Consider the following 13,565-nt stretch of genomic DNA (forward strand, 5'->3'; position numbering starts at 1 on the left):
GCAAATTGAAAATAACGAAGACCTTAATCATTAAAAACTTAATAAAATATAATCTACACATGTTGGATTTTTACAGGCGCCACTTCTATCTGTGGACTGTAAGAGTAACCCGCCTACGTACAGTTTTGTACAAGGCTGGCAGTTGCTAGCGCTGGCCGTCAGTCTGTTTGTACCGCGGAACAACAGGCTATTATGGTATTTGAAATTACATTTGAGCAGGCATGCTGATTCTAAGTAAGTTCAATTGTTATTTTTTCTATATTTCTTTATCTTTAATCCTATAGAAATCATATGAATTATTATATAACAATATAATTGTAATATTTGACAATTGACAATTGTATAATTGTAATGTTTGAACGCATTAAAACGAAGAAAATAACGATTTTTTTGGTTTTTGAGCTGAGTATTTTTGCGCCGAAAATTAATCATATATGTAACTTCATATTTTGAATTACTTTATCTCACTTTAACTACAACAATTTCAGGACGGAATGTGGTAAATACGCAGCGTATTGCTCACGCGCGTTAGAGAGGACGTTACGTAACGGCGGACGGACGGACAAACCTTCGCGGATGGAGGTGCTATCTATATTGTTAAAGAATCCATATCATCATTGTCTGCCACACGCTATACCTGTACATATGCTCAATAATACTTATCAGGTATGTTATAATGATTTAATTGACTTTTAGTAGAGTCATTTGTTTTTTTTAAAAGAAATCTATATTTTTAAAACATGATATAAAACTATATTACAGAATGTTTTAAAAATTGTTTGTTATTAATTGAATGCAAATTTTATTCGATTGCGCGGTGCTTTTTGTGTTATACTCTTTAATTTAGTTGAAACAAGTTTTGCTTTAAATTACGCTTTAAAATTCTCTGCTTTAATCAATAGCCTCTATAATCAACAATAATAATTCTATAATCTTTTCTTACAAATAAAAGGATAAAAACTTGATAATAAATCTCTACGCATTTTGAAATTTTATTAAAAATATTCACGAATATAGGAGTACGTCTTTTCAATTGTAATTATTTTTACATAATTTAACTAACTATAAAAATAAGTCACATTCTCACTTCAGGTAATAAGTTTCGACGGTTCAACAACAGTAGAGGAGTTTTTATCGACGTTAAGTACTGAATTAGGATGTCGGGAGTCAGCTGCGTCAGGCTTTGCGTTGTTCAGCGATGATCCTATTGAAAAGGACTTGGAACACCACATTAAACCGGATAAAAAAGTAAGAAAATAGTGTTTTTCATATATTGAAAGAAGATTAATCGATATTCAAATCTAGAAAAGTAATAGTAATATTTAATCTCCTCGTTTTTGGTATTATTTAAATTAATTATTATTATTTAAATGTATTAAAAACCGACTTTAATTTTATTTTTTATTATTTTATGTATAATATACATATTTAATTATAATTATTGAACTAGTAATTGAAATAAAAAATATTATGCATTTATACTACTCTAGTTTTTTTTTCAGTTATGCGACGTAATATCAAAATGGGAGACGGCGTTAAGAGAGAAAGGTTCTGGAAAATTCGAAAATTCCAGAGTAATCAGACTAACGTACCGCAACAGGTTGTACTTCAAAAATTCCGTCAGGACCGAAACAGACAAGGAGAGGTTATTGCTCTGCTATCAGATAAATCATCAAGGTAATGATATAATTGTTTATTTTTTTGCGTATTACATTTATTCCCCATAAAAGTAACAGGTCCATAAAAATCCAGACAGAAAAATACAGAGTAAAATATCAAATTGACCCCCTCTGTTCCCGTCACAGTGGTAGGCGGTCGGTTCCCGGTGACGCGCGAGCTGGCGGCGGAGCTGGGCGCGCTGATGGCGCAGCTGGACATGGGCGAGCACGCGGCGGCACACGCGCACCCGCACGCGCACGCGCAACCGCTCGCGCAGAGGTTTTATCCTTATAGATATAGGGCGGCTCTTAATAACGACGAACTCAGGTACTTACGCACACAATACACATCTACACACATACGCACATACCTATCTGCATAAATGATGTATAATGTTTTATATAGGACAAGTCCTTTTATATATATAGATAATTATTTTTATACAAGTTCCTTTTGTAATATTAATAAGTAATTAATTAACTATGATAAATATTGTACGTTAGTTATAAAGGGGCAATATATTTTTTTAAAAAATAGAAAAAAATTCGTATAAATATTTTGAATAGTTTGTCAAAAATACATACATCTTCCTATAAATAAAAGGTTATAAAAGGTTTATAAATAAAAAATTAAAGGTTATTTACCTTTAAAAATACCATAATAAAAAATACATTTAAAAAGTATATTATTTATGCTATAGTTTGTTAAAAATGTCTAACAGGGATATAGAAGAAAAACTGAGATCAAAATGGATAGCACTAAAAGGCCGCAGTACGGCGGATTGTGTCAGAATTTACCTAAATTGTACCAGAAAATGGCCCTTCTTCGGCGCTACGTTATTCCAAGCTCGGGTAAATTCAGATTATTCTTTATTATTACTATTTTTTTTGCTTCACACTCTGTACCGCAAAGTAGATAAAAAGAAAATAGTGTTTAGTCACTACGTTCCTCCACTCACCGCTTATTTCTTGAGAATTTGAATTTGAGATGCAAGACTCCACGGCGCACTTTGTTCTGTTACTAAAGCAAGAAAATGAAATTAACGCCCCAATGGGAATCGACCCCACAACCCTTTACTTAAGAGCTATAAAATTTATAAAAATATATCATTTTATTAAATATTATCGGGATATAACAGCCTATATCTAAGACTAATAGCCTTCCTTCTTTTTTAAAAGAGTTACCTAGCAATAAATTCGAGCCATTACTTGTTAAGATTACCTCGTTCAACCAAACAAACTTTTCAGCTTTATAATATTATTTATCGATAAATATACAAGAAGAACAAGAGTAGAGATAAACAAATAGTATTAATAATAGATAACTATAGCTAAACTAACTAAATTTACAGATAAAACAACCCGACTTATCGATGGTATGGCTGGCGGTGTCGGAGGACGGCGTCACGGTGCTGGAGCTCGCGTCAATGGCCGTCATAGGGCGATACGCCCTCAACTCCATAGGACTCTTTGGAGGGCTACAGGTAAAATTGGTTTTCCTTTTTTTTTACGTATCTCCAGCATTAAGTGGAGCTGGTGAAATTATTATATTTGTATATACCTACAGTTTCACGTTTTTATTTCGGCATAGAAAAGTATGCAGAAGGAATCTAGTGTTATGTCACTCCATTAATGCCGAATGTCCAAGACATTTTTAAGTGGTGGAAATCAACGCTGCGCTTCATCTTATGACGGGGATTTTTTTCTGGGCTTTTATTTTCATATTACAGTTAGTTAGTTAGTTAGTTTTAACTAAAAACAAATGTAGTATAGATGTTTCAAACATTTAGAGGCACAAAAGCAATAATAACTTATTGGAGCCACATACATACAATTGATTATAGTAAGACTATATATTAAAACTTGGTGGTAATATTATTATTATGTAAATTTATTTACAGGATGATTTAATGATGTTAATCGACGCGGAGGATGCCACGAGTCCCGTACACAAGATGTTGATCAGTCTCAATAAGCCAAAGGTATCGTATACAGTATAAATAAAAAATAATAACTGCACAATAATTAAGAATATATTTGTAAATATATATAAAGTGAATTTGAATCCAAAGATATTTTGGATTAAATAAATTTCTAAATTGCATTCCAGATGGCCGAGCTAACCCACTTAATAGCAGACTACAAGAATGCCCTCCTCCGCCATTGCGGGCCTGGAACTCCACAAATGAATTCTCTCACACGTAATGGCTCACATCGTTCAATACGAAAGACCCTCCCTCATTCCTCCCCGTCGACCCTCCCGCACTCCCACCCTCACTCCCACTCCCATACTCATCCCCACGCCCACTCGCATACAACAATGACATTGTCAGATAGAAATGCCACTTTGACCCTAAGCTCCCATACATCGACCTTCCCTCATATGGAGCGTATCGTCTCTCATGGACAACCCGACATATTGAAATCGACCCCCGATCACAAGAAACGAAGCCAGGACAATACTAGTAATGTTGCGTGATCGAGGATGTAAATTTTGAATGTAATATGTCTGTCCGTAGAAAATAATATTTGAACACATTTTTTATATTCTTTTTTTATTATGGCTTTTATTGATATATCCAAATATGTCCTCTATGAGAATTATAATAAGTTAATTCAGAAATAGTTCTACATTGTCATTATATAATTTAAGACTATTAATAATTATTAATAGTTTACATTACAACATTTAAACTTTATTGGGTCGAAATTACAGTTTGACACTGAACTCCCTTACTATTCTCATATGTATAAAAAAATATCTCCTACAGACACCCCAACGTTTTGAAATCTACTCTCCATCATTAAATACATTTACAACAAATGAATATCATATTCAGTCGCTTTCTTAAGAGTGAACAGTATCAACTTCCATACAAAGAAACTGTTTAAAGTTTTCCTCAGGCAGTATTATTTTCATATAGTGGCAGAAGTGATGCCACCACTCACCAGATAGGTTCCTAAGAGAGCGTCCACACAATTAGCTACCAATTTATCTGAGACCGCCTGCGCTCGCACATAGCACTGCATTGCGTTGAATTGACATTAATCTTACTAAATGAATGAATTAATCATCTTTTTTGCCAAAGTAACTCTTAAACATACGACAGACATATTATATTCAAATATAAATGAAAAAAAATCTTACAATAACTAAAGTTATAGCGTCCATTAACATTACTTTTAAATGAATGACGCAAAATGATGAAACTTTAACAATTATATAGATCTGATCTATTTTGTATCAGTATAGAAAAGTCGGTCGCTAGTTTTTAAAATATACCTCATATTTTGTAGAATACGTTTTAGCCTTTTTGTATGATTGGCTTTTTTGTATGGATTGAATAGTACAGTCGATGAGTCGTGGACGTCTTGAAATAAGCTGTAGATGGCTGCGCAGATTTGTATTAGGATTTTATTTACTTTTGATTATCTACTTTGAGTGAACAATGCGCAAAAGTTTAGAAAGTTTAACTTCGGGGCGGCCATAACTCGTCGACCCTACTGTAAGAGTTTTATGGATTTCGTATGGTTTTCAGTCGCTATAATGCTTACTTTGATATGTTTGCGGAACGCCAATTAGATTTTGTATTTTTAGGTAATGTATGGAAATTTATTATTATTTATAGTTTTATTTCTATTTAATAACTTTATATGTAAAATAAAGGTTCTTCTTAATTTATGAAATTACTTTGTAAATAACAGTGAAGAAAAATTCGTTTATTTATTCGTTAAATATTCTTTTACTATAAAGTTGTTTTTAAAGAATAAGGGCTATTTTTTATTTTTTTATAATCGCTTCCACAATATAGTTAGAGGATGTTCCGCTAGAGACTAATAAAACGAGGAAAACCTAAAATGGTTATTCAAATTAAAATTAAAATAAAATTATTTAATAATTAATTTCAATACATTACCGACTGTTCTATACATATGTGCAGGGTATAATAGTTGCAGTAGAACTAAAGCGTGTAGTGTCCAAAGATATTCATAATCACAAATAAACAACATTGTATTTAAATAATAGGTATATTTTTTAAGTTAAAATGTAAATTTTTTTTTGTTATTTTTTTATTTTTACGATGTTTTGTTTGTAATTCATATTTTTTTCTTATGTTATTTTTTGCTGATAACATTGAAATTAATAATATATTAACTTATTGAAGAAGATTTGTTAAATTGATCGAACGAATTGTTATAAGAAATGTTGATAAGGCGAGACAAATGAAAATAAGAAAAAAAATACTAACATTTGCAAAATAAAAGACCTTTTGCAATTGTTATAATTAGCCCAAACGGTAGCTAAACCTAAGTGTTTCGCTCGTTTGATTTTCAAAAGAATGAATTTTGTAAGAGGCCGTCAGTGGCGTAGCTACAGCGTCTCACAACAGTTGGAGGTACCGTTCTCACTAAGAGGAATAATTTCTCGCCCGGGTAAAAAGACAAACAGAAAGTTAGTAGATAACACGGCGTTAGATTCCGCTACTCAACACGAATTATCTTCAAAATGACCCTTTGCCTATCCTACTATATATACTCTGGGCCTAATATAACTTTTAGAGTTTTTTTTTTCATATAAAATATTTTAAAAGATTTATAGTTAATTATTTCTTTTTAAAATTGAACGTGCGAAAATTCTATTCGGTGCCTTAATATCCAGGCATTTGTTATAAGTCAGTAGAAACGCTCAATTTAAAAAGTTCAGTAAAAAGTAATTACAAATTAATACTAAACGACTGATTGTTATTAAGATCTTCAACGAATCTCGAAACTTCTAGAAATTAATCGAAATTCAATGTTAGTTTAGTGTTTGCGCGCGCGACGGACACTTTTGTAATAATAAATTACTTCTTCGGTGTCTAATTGAAATTACCTATAAAAATATGTTGTTAGCAATCACGTTACCAGCTTTTGTGATCATAATCTACAATACGAGGGAAATACAATAAATAACATTTTTGTTTTATTTTTTATCTGTAGCTATGATCTATGAATTAAGTTTTTTTTTTTAATAATTTAAGGAATATATTTCCTCGTATCAGTAAGATTGTTAAGCTATGAACTAACGGCGACTAATTAGATTGTAGTTTTCTAAGCGTAGTTACATTTGTCCATAGATGGTACAGCGCTATATGAATTTCGACCAAGCTTCAAATGAATACGCGATTTTAGTTTGTATGATTGTGTGTTTTGATGGGCTGTGTGTTTGTGTATTTTATATTATTATTATTCAAATTAAGAATTTAAATGGCTATAATTTCTTTAAAATAAATCTATTTATAATAAAAGTTATGTATCCATACTAACTATAAGTATGTAATATCCTAAATTTCTTTTAGTTTCATACAGTTTCCTTTCTTCCAATTATTGAAATCTATTTATCTTTTTTTTATTGTATTCACAATGTTGTTGAAAATCTCAAAAAACTAACTAGTTACTAACTCACTTGTAAGTTTATCATAGTTTTTTTAAATACAGCTCCACCAAAATGAGTCCAGTCTAAACGCTGCATACACATGTCAACATTTAATAAATATTTCATATTGTATATTATATTAGATTAAATAAATATACTAAAATCGTGTATTCGTCGTCTCGTTTAAGCTAGTTCGGGTTGCACTTTTTGCATAACACAAAAATAAAAAAAACTGTTGATATTACTTTGTATAGATATATAATATTATGTATGTAAATACATACATTGTGTAGTGATTTAAGCATCTTAGGTTGTATAGCGAATGAATAATTTATTAATAGGTATTTATTTTTTTTGGGTTTTTTTTTCTTCTAATTATATGGAATATTTTGGTTTATGGTTTTTCTCGTATGGCCTAAAAAGCCTAATGTAATTTTGGCCTACATTTTTGTATAATTGATGAATGATGCAACAATAAACATGTATTATCTAAGGTGTTTTTTTATTTATAGTTAGTCGTTTAGTAATGTAATGGAATTTGATATACAACCACCCCATTCTGGATAATATATCTATATTATTTCATATATATTAAAATAATAAAATAAAATAAAAATATTTATTTCAGTTCCACATATTATATAGCTACATAGAAAGTAATGAGACCAGCCTAGTAAGTAACTAGTACAATACTAGTACTTGTAACAGGAGGCCCTGCTCTTCCATAACACTTCATACATTCGTTATGGAAACAAAAACAAAAATAAATGGGATATAATTATAGCTACTTTACAATACAAAATATATAGAAAACAAACAATAATAATAAATAACTAAATTTATGTATATAGATCAATTTAAGCTAAAATGTGTGCATGTGTTTGTCTGTTCGTGTTCGTGTTCGTGTGTGTGTGTGTGTGTGTGTGTGGGTGTGTGTGTGTGAGTGCGTGGGTGCGTTTGTGTATGTGTAGTGCAAATTCAACGTCGCATCAGGGCTTCTATAGAGTCATAATCTAGGCTTCGCAGCCAAGCAGTAACAGCTTTTTTACATTCGAAGAAGTTTAAGGAATATATGTTTAATATTTTGCTTATTGCATTATATAAACACTTCGACCGGTTTGCAAATTGATGGTTACCAAATTTAGTTTTCATAAGAGGAGTATAAGCTGGGACATACCTCCTTTTGTTAGGTTGTTCCAGGTTGTTTGAAAAAACTACAGCTTTGTGAACCTTCAAAGCACAATTTAATATATATAGCTTTCGTACAGACAATAAGTCGCAGCTAGAGTATATAAACTCTGTTGAAAATCTAAAAGGTTTAAAAAACATAACTTTCAGCAAGGATCTTTGTGCTCTTTCTATCTGAAGGAACTTTATTTTAGATGCTCCACCCCATACAGAGATACAATATCCCAATACTGACTGAGCTAAAGCTACGTAAATTTGGATTAGTATTGTTTTATTTGTTACATGTCTCAGATTTTTAAAAACCCATATAATTTTTCGAATTCTCGTACTTGTATAGTCTATGTGTGTATGCCATGATAAACGCTGATCAAGCATTACACCAAGGTATTTGGTAGTAGAAACTCTACTCAAGATCTAAGGGGCACAATCACATGCAGAAGTATTACTATACGGGCTTATGCAATTCTAGTATAAAATTAGTTCCGGGTTGAGTTCTATTGTCGATAGTGAAGCAAATGTAGTTGGTTTCGTCTATATTAAGTGTGAGAACATTAGATTTAAGCCATAGAGACACTTTTGCTAGTCCCATCTCCGCGGTTTGCTTTACCTCGTTCCAAGAAGGACCCGAAAAGACAATTGCAGTGTCGTCTGCGTAAGCAAAAGTTTGACCATTCTTAATATTCATAGTTAGCAAGTCATTCACGTAAATTAAAAATAGAGATGGCCCCAACACGCTTCCTTGGGGAATACCGAAGCTTACGGGACAGTCGCTACTTGTATATTCACCAATTTTTACTCGCTGTTTCCTGTTACTTAGGTAGTCTTGAAATAATAACAGGGGAGTACCTCTTATACCGACACTCTCGAGTTTTTGCAGCAGAATAGGAGCGGAGACTGTGTGAAAGGCTTTTTTTAGGTCTAGAAAGACGGTTAAGCACTTCTTGCCTTTATCAATACTGTCGGAAATATGAGAAGTTAGTGTCACAATGGCATCTTCAGTACTTTTTTTGCGTCGAAAGCCATACTGTGAATTAGAGATAATATTAAATTTTTCCATATAATTAAGTAGTCTTGAGTTTAGTAGCTTTTCTATAACTTTGGCAATAGATGGTAAAACTGAAATAGGTCTGTAGTTATTAATATTACATTTATCCCCTCCCTTGTGAACTGGTGTTATAATTGATTGTTTTATTAGAGTAGGGAAGGTTCCTAGTTTGAAACATAGGTTCGCTAGATGACAGATTATAGGGCTAAGGATATGTCTGACTAATTTTAAAAATGTCGTTGGAATGTTATCCCAACCAGGGGCACTATCAGATTTCAAATTCATAATAATGGAATCTATTTCTTTAATGTCCGAATCAAGCAGTACGAAAGAAAATGACGTAGATTTTATAAGAGGTTGAATGTTATTTTCTTTAGTTAATTTTAAAAGTATATTATCTGCAAGCTGTTTTCCGATATTCGCAAAGTAATCGTTAATATAATTCACGGAATCTGTTGGAGTTGGTTTTACATTCAAAAGCCTATCGCAATTTGACATAGAGGGCTTTAAAGGAGTTATGGCTCTAATTTTGTCCCAGAGTTTTTTTAGATTTTTAGTACATGACATTAATTGTTCACTATCATATTTTCTTTTAGCCTTTTTTATTAATTGTTGCAATGAGTACGGTATCTTTTAAAAGCGATTGTCATTATTTCACAATCTGGGTTATTTTTTAGCTTTTTTTGCATCTGGTTTCTGTTCCGAATACATCGCAGAATGCCAGGTGTAATCCACGGTTTAATAGAACGATTTTTCTTTGGGATATGTTTTACATAAGAACTTTCGTTCAATGACTCTGTCACTTTAGAAATAAGCAATTCAGTAACAAGATTAGGACCTTCACAACATAACAAAGCTGTTAAATTTTTTTCAGCTAACATCGAAAGAGCCTTGCTGAAATCAGTGAACTTTTTTGTCTTAGGGCATCGATTAACACTACATAGCAGAGAAAGTTTTAATAGAATTGTAGAGTGGTCAGTTGTAGACGTATTAATGACTGCTATATATGATGAATATATATTTTTATACAGTTTTAACATGAAGTGATCTAAGCAGTTAACACCTCGAGTTGGAAGTGAATGCCCAGGGAGAAGCCCATGCGTAGATAACATTAAAAGGTAATTGTGTCTATTATTATAGTCGTTCGAGTTCTCATTAGGCTTAGTTATAATATTTATGTTTAAATCTCCCGTAATAATAATATTTTTGTATGACTTAATAGTTTCTAAGTGATTACTCAAGGAACTTATAAAGTTCGTTGCGTTAGGATTTGAAGGCGATCTATAAATCCCTAGGATCAATGTGTCGTCAGTGTTTAATTGTAAACATGTAGCTTGCGTAAGTCTTATTTGCTGGGTATTGGCATTAAGAGTGTTTTTGACGTAGAAAACTACACCGTCGTTTTGGTTAATATGCTGAGATGTTGTAAATACGTTATAATTAGGGAGACGCGGCACTTCTTTAGATGAGTTTAATCTGCATTCTGTTAAAACTAAAATATCTACGCAAAAATTTAATTGTGACAAAGTTATTTGAAAATCATTCAAGTTATTGTAGATACTCCTTATATTCTGCGACACAATCGTGAAATCATTACTATTTACCTTCATGTTTGTTAGCTCCTCAATATCACATAGTGTAGAGCACGTAATAACCGTGTGGTCAATATCTTGTAACGTTTTAAATGAATTGTGATCCATTTAGATCAAAAATAAAAAATAGAGTGCTTATCCATTCGGGGTAAAATAAGAAGAAGAAGCCAAGAGTATTATCCCAATATATATTATGTGTGCTTATTTTCGATATTATTTGGTGAACCATATGCTCGAGTATGTGTTTGTGTTGATTATATGAATGATGTGTAATTTTAAGATATATTAAGATTAGTAAATAAAATATTAACATTGATATATTAAGTTTGCTTACCAAGTTATAGATATAGCAAATATAGTTAGAACAAAATAAAAAAGGTACAAAAATAAACGTTATCGTTACTAGTAACGAAATATAAAAATTAAATATTCTTAGAGAGTAAAATACATGTAGCACCTCAGCATAATAAACGTTAAAAGAGTCTGATTCTAGTCATATTCCCTGTGAGAGCTTGTGAATTTGTGCTTCATTTTGTATCTGTATGATGGGAGATGTATCTTCCTTTCTCACATAAACTTTTCCGTAGGCAGTCCAGCAATATTTATAAGTTTTAGATCTTGTAAGGTCGCGTGCTAGAAAATATAAGCGTGATGCCATGGTAGTTAACTGTTCCGTAATAAAAATTGGTGTATCCACAGAAGAATGCAGAACGAGATGCTTGGCACAAAGTTTATTTTTTTGTTTAATATTAAATGTCTTACATAATCTTATAACTTTATTCTTTAACAGAGTCGACGAAGTTTCTACTACGATCGGAGTATTTATTACATTTTCCTTTTTTAGGCGCACTCTATAGATGTCGCGTATGTCAGATGCGTTTAAGCGACAGTCAATGGTGTTAGATAATGATGTAACCATGTTAATTAAATCTTCTTTGGATTCGTTTACTTGTTTGGGCACATTTTTAATTTCAAAATTTGTTTTACGACTATACCTCTGCATTTCTTCGATCTTATCTTCCAGAACAGTTATATATTTTCTATCCTCCTTAATCTGATGCTCCAAGCCAGTAATTTTTCTCTGAAATTCCTCGTTTTGGGAGGAAAGGAAAGCTATGGAGTTAGTTTTCTATGTTTTTATTAGTAGTTTGGATTTCTTTCAAGAGTGCTAAATTCTGCTTAAATTCTTGGTTTTGACCTGATAACAAACTTGAAATCATATCTTTAATTTCCTCTTTGAAGGATGAAAATTCGACTGAAGAGTCGTCATTCCTTTTCCTTTTGTTTCTGGTCGACACAAAGTTAGGAGGAGTGTCATTTTGTCCCAAAGTATTGATGATATCTGTGTCTGAGAGTGATTTATTTAGAGTATATTCCATTTTGGAGCACCAGGGTAGTATAAGTGGAGAGGTGATTGCTAACCGTAGAATTCGACAAATGAGGAGCGACTGCAGCTGCCACTTGTTGCTTGAAGATGATCCAATTGCATTAAAGGGGCGTGGACAACTCCAAGCAGTAGGGCGGATCCAGCTGCCAGGTGGGGTGTGCGTTTGCGCAGATTGGATGGATATATATTAAAAGCAGTATTCACTCACTTGGGCGGAGTCGAAAGTACCAGGCGAGCAGGAACAAATGTTGCTTATAGTTAAGCTTCTTCAGTTTATGCTCTCCTATTATATGAAGATGAATTTATTCACTTAAATTTTAATTATTCGTTTATTAAACAAATTAACACGGACTCTAGACACGTTTGTACCTTACTTACGGTGGTCCGGGGGGAAGAGGAAAAAGAAGGGAAGAAAAAAAGGAAGGGGAGAGGAAATATTATTACGTTTACAAGGGCAGCTTCTTAGTATAGAATCATTTAGATGAGAAAGAATGCTATTTAATCGTTGATTATGTTACTGAACTGTAAAACCTGAAATTAATTAAGTACTAGTGACGAAGAGCCCTATTCTTATTCTTGCCTTTAGAAATTTCACTAATTTACCATTTAGAACTAACTAACTTACTTTCGCTAACGCTATATGTTAACGCTTTTGTTTCATGTAGCTAATTGATAATTTCTTGACAAAAGTTAATCGATCTTTCCTTTTTTTTCGAAAAATAGTGTTCTCTTTTTGTGTTTAGCATGGAAAACAATATAGTCTCCGAGGATCCGGGAACTTCTTCCTCACCGAATCAGCAGCGGCGAAGCCCCTTAGCTTCAAGGCTTAGCTTCAAGTTCCAGTTGAAGTAGTTTTTCGTCGTCAAATGATTTAAGGCGTAAACACCGTCGAGAGGGAAAGAAAGGTCAAGACAGCGGAAAGGTAGTGTTTCAAAGAAATTGCTAGAAGGAAATCGGTGGCTTCGAGAAACAGTTGCACGCCAGAATGGGAACCATTGTCACATGAGTGCTGATTTTAATAACGATGATGTCACATCGCTTATGGTAGGGGATAGCGACTGTATAAATGATGAGTTTGTTCATGAACATTCTGGAACATCAGTTAATTGTGACAATGATTTTAGTCTTTTTTCAAACAAAAGTAAAAAAACCTTCAATTCCTAAGGTTTTAACTGCCTCTTTAAAATTGCTTATTGAACATCAACATTTGGATTAAGATGATTGGTCTAACGTCAGATACGCAGATGTTCAAAAATGGTAAATTTCTTATTAATATCAT

At 32.4% G+C, this 13,565-nt stretch overlaps 2 protein-coding genes across 20 annotated transcripts in view; one reads left to right on the forward strand and one right to left on the reverse strand.

Moving 5' to 3' along the window:
• Positions 1-7,568, forward strand: part of LOC146530999 (uncharacterized protein CG43867) — a 267,484-nt gene extending 259,916 nt beyond the window's left edge. For all 19 annotated transcript variants that reach the window (XM_085199749.1, XM_085199759.1, XM_085199753.1 and 16 more), the window contains 9 exons: positions 77-234; positions 489-666; positions 1,093-1,248; positions 1,503-1,677; positions 1,806-1,986; positions 2,381-2,510; positions 3,011-3,142; positions 3,560-3,640; positions 3,769-7,568. In XM_085199749.1, the coding sequence (XP_085055875.1) occupies positions 77-234; positions 489-666; positions 1,093-1,248; positions 1,503-1,677; positions 1,806-1,986; positions 2,381-2,510; positions 3,011-3,142; positions 3,560-3,640; positions 3,769-4,137 (1,560 nt within the window). In that variant the 3' untranslated portion in view covers positions 4,138-7,568. The remainder of the gene's footprint in view (positions 1-76; positions 235-488; positions 667-1,092; positions 1,249-1,502; positions 1,678-1,805; positions 1,987-2,380; positions 2,511-3,010; positions 3,143-3,559; positions 3,641-3,768) is intronic.
• Positions 7,569-9,866: 2,298 nt separating this feature from the next.
• LOC146531002 (uncharacterized) lies at positions 9,867-12,658 on the reverse strand. The gene has a single exon (XM_085199445.1). The coding sequence runs from the start codon at positions 11,005-11,007 to the stop codon at positions 9,913-9,915; it is 1,095 nt and encodes a 364-aa protein (XP_085055571.1). The 5' UTR covers positions 11,008-12,658; the 3' UTR covers positions 9,867-9,912.
• Between the last annotated feature and the right edge of the window lie 907 nt (positions 12,659-13,565).

This window comes from Heliconius melpomene, chromosome 16 (genome assembly GCF_056956725.1).
Source record: "Heliconius melpomene rosina isolate 202511_hmr_F chromosome 16, ASM5695672v1, whole genome shotgun sequence".
Taxonomy (NCBI): domain Eukaryota; kingdom Metazoa; phylum Arthropoda; class Insecta; order Lepidoptera; family Nymphalidae; genus Heliconius; species Heliconius melpomene.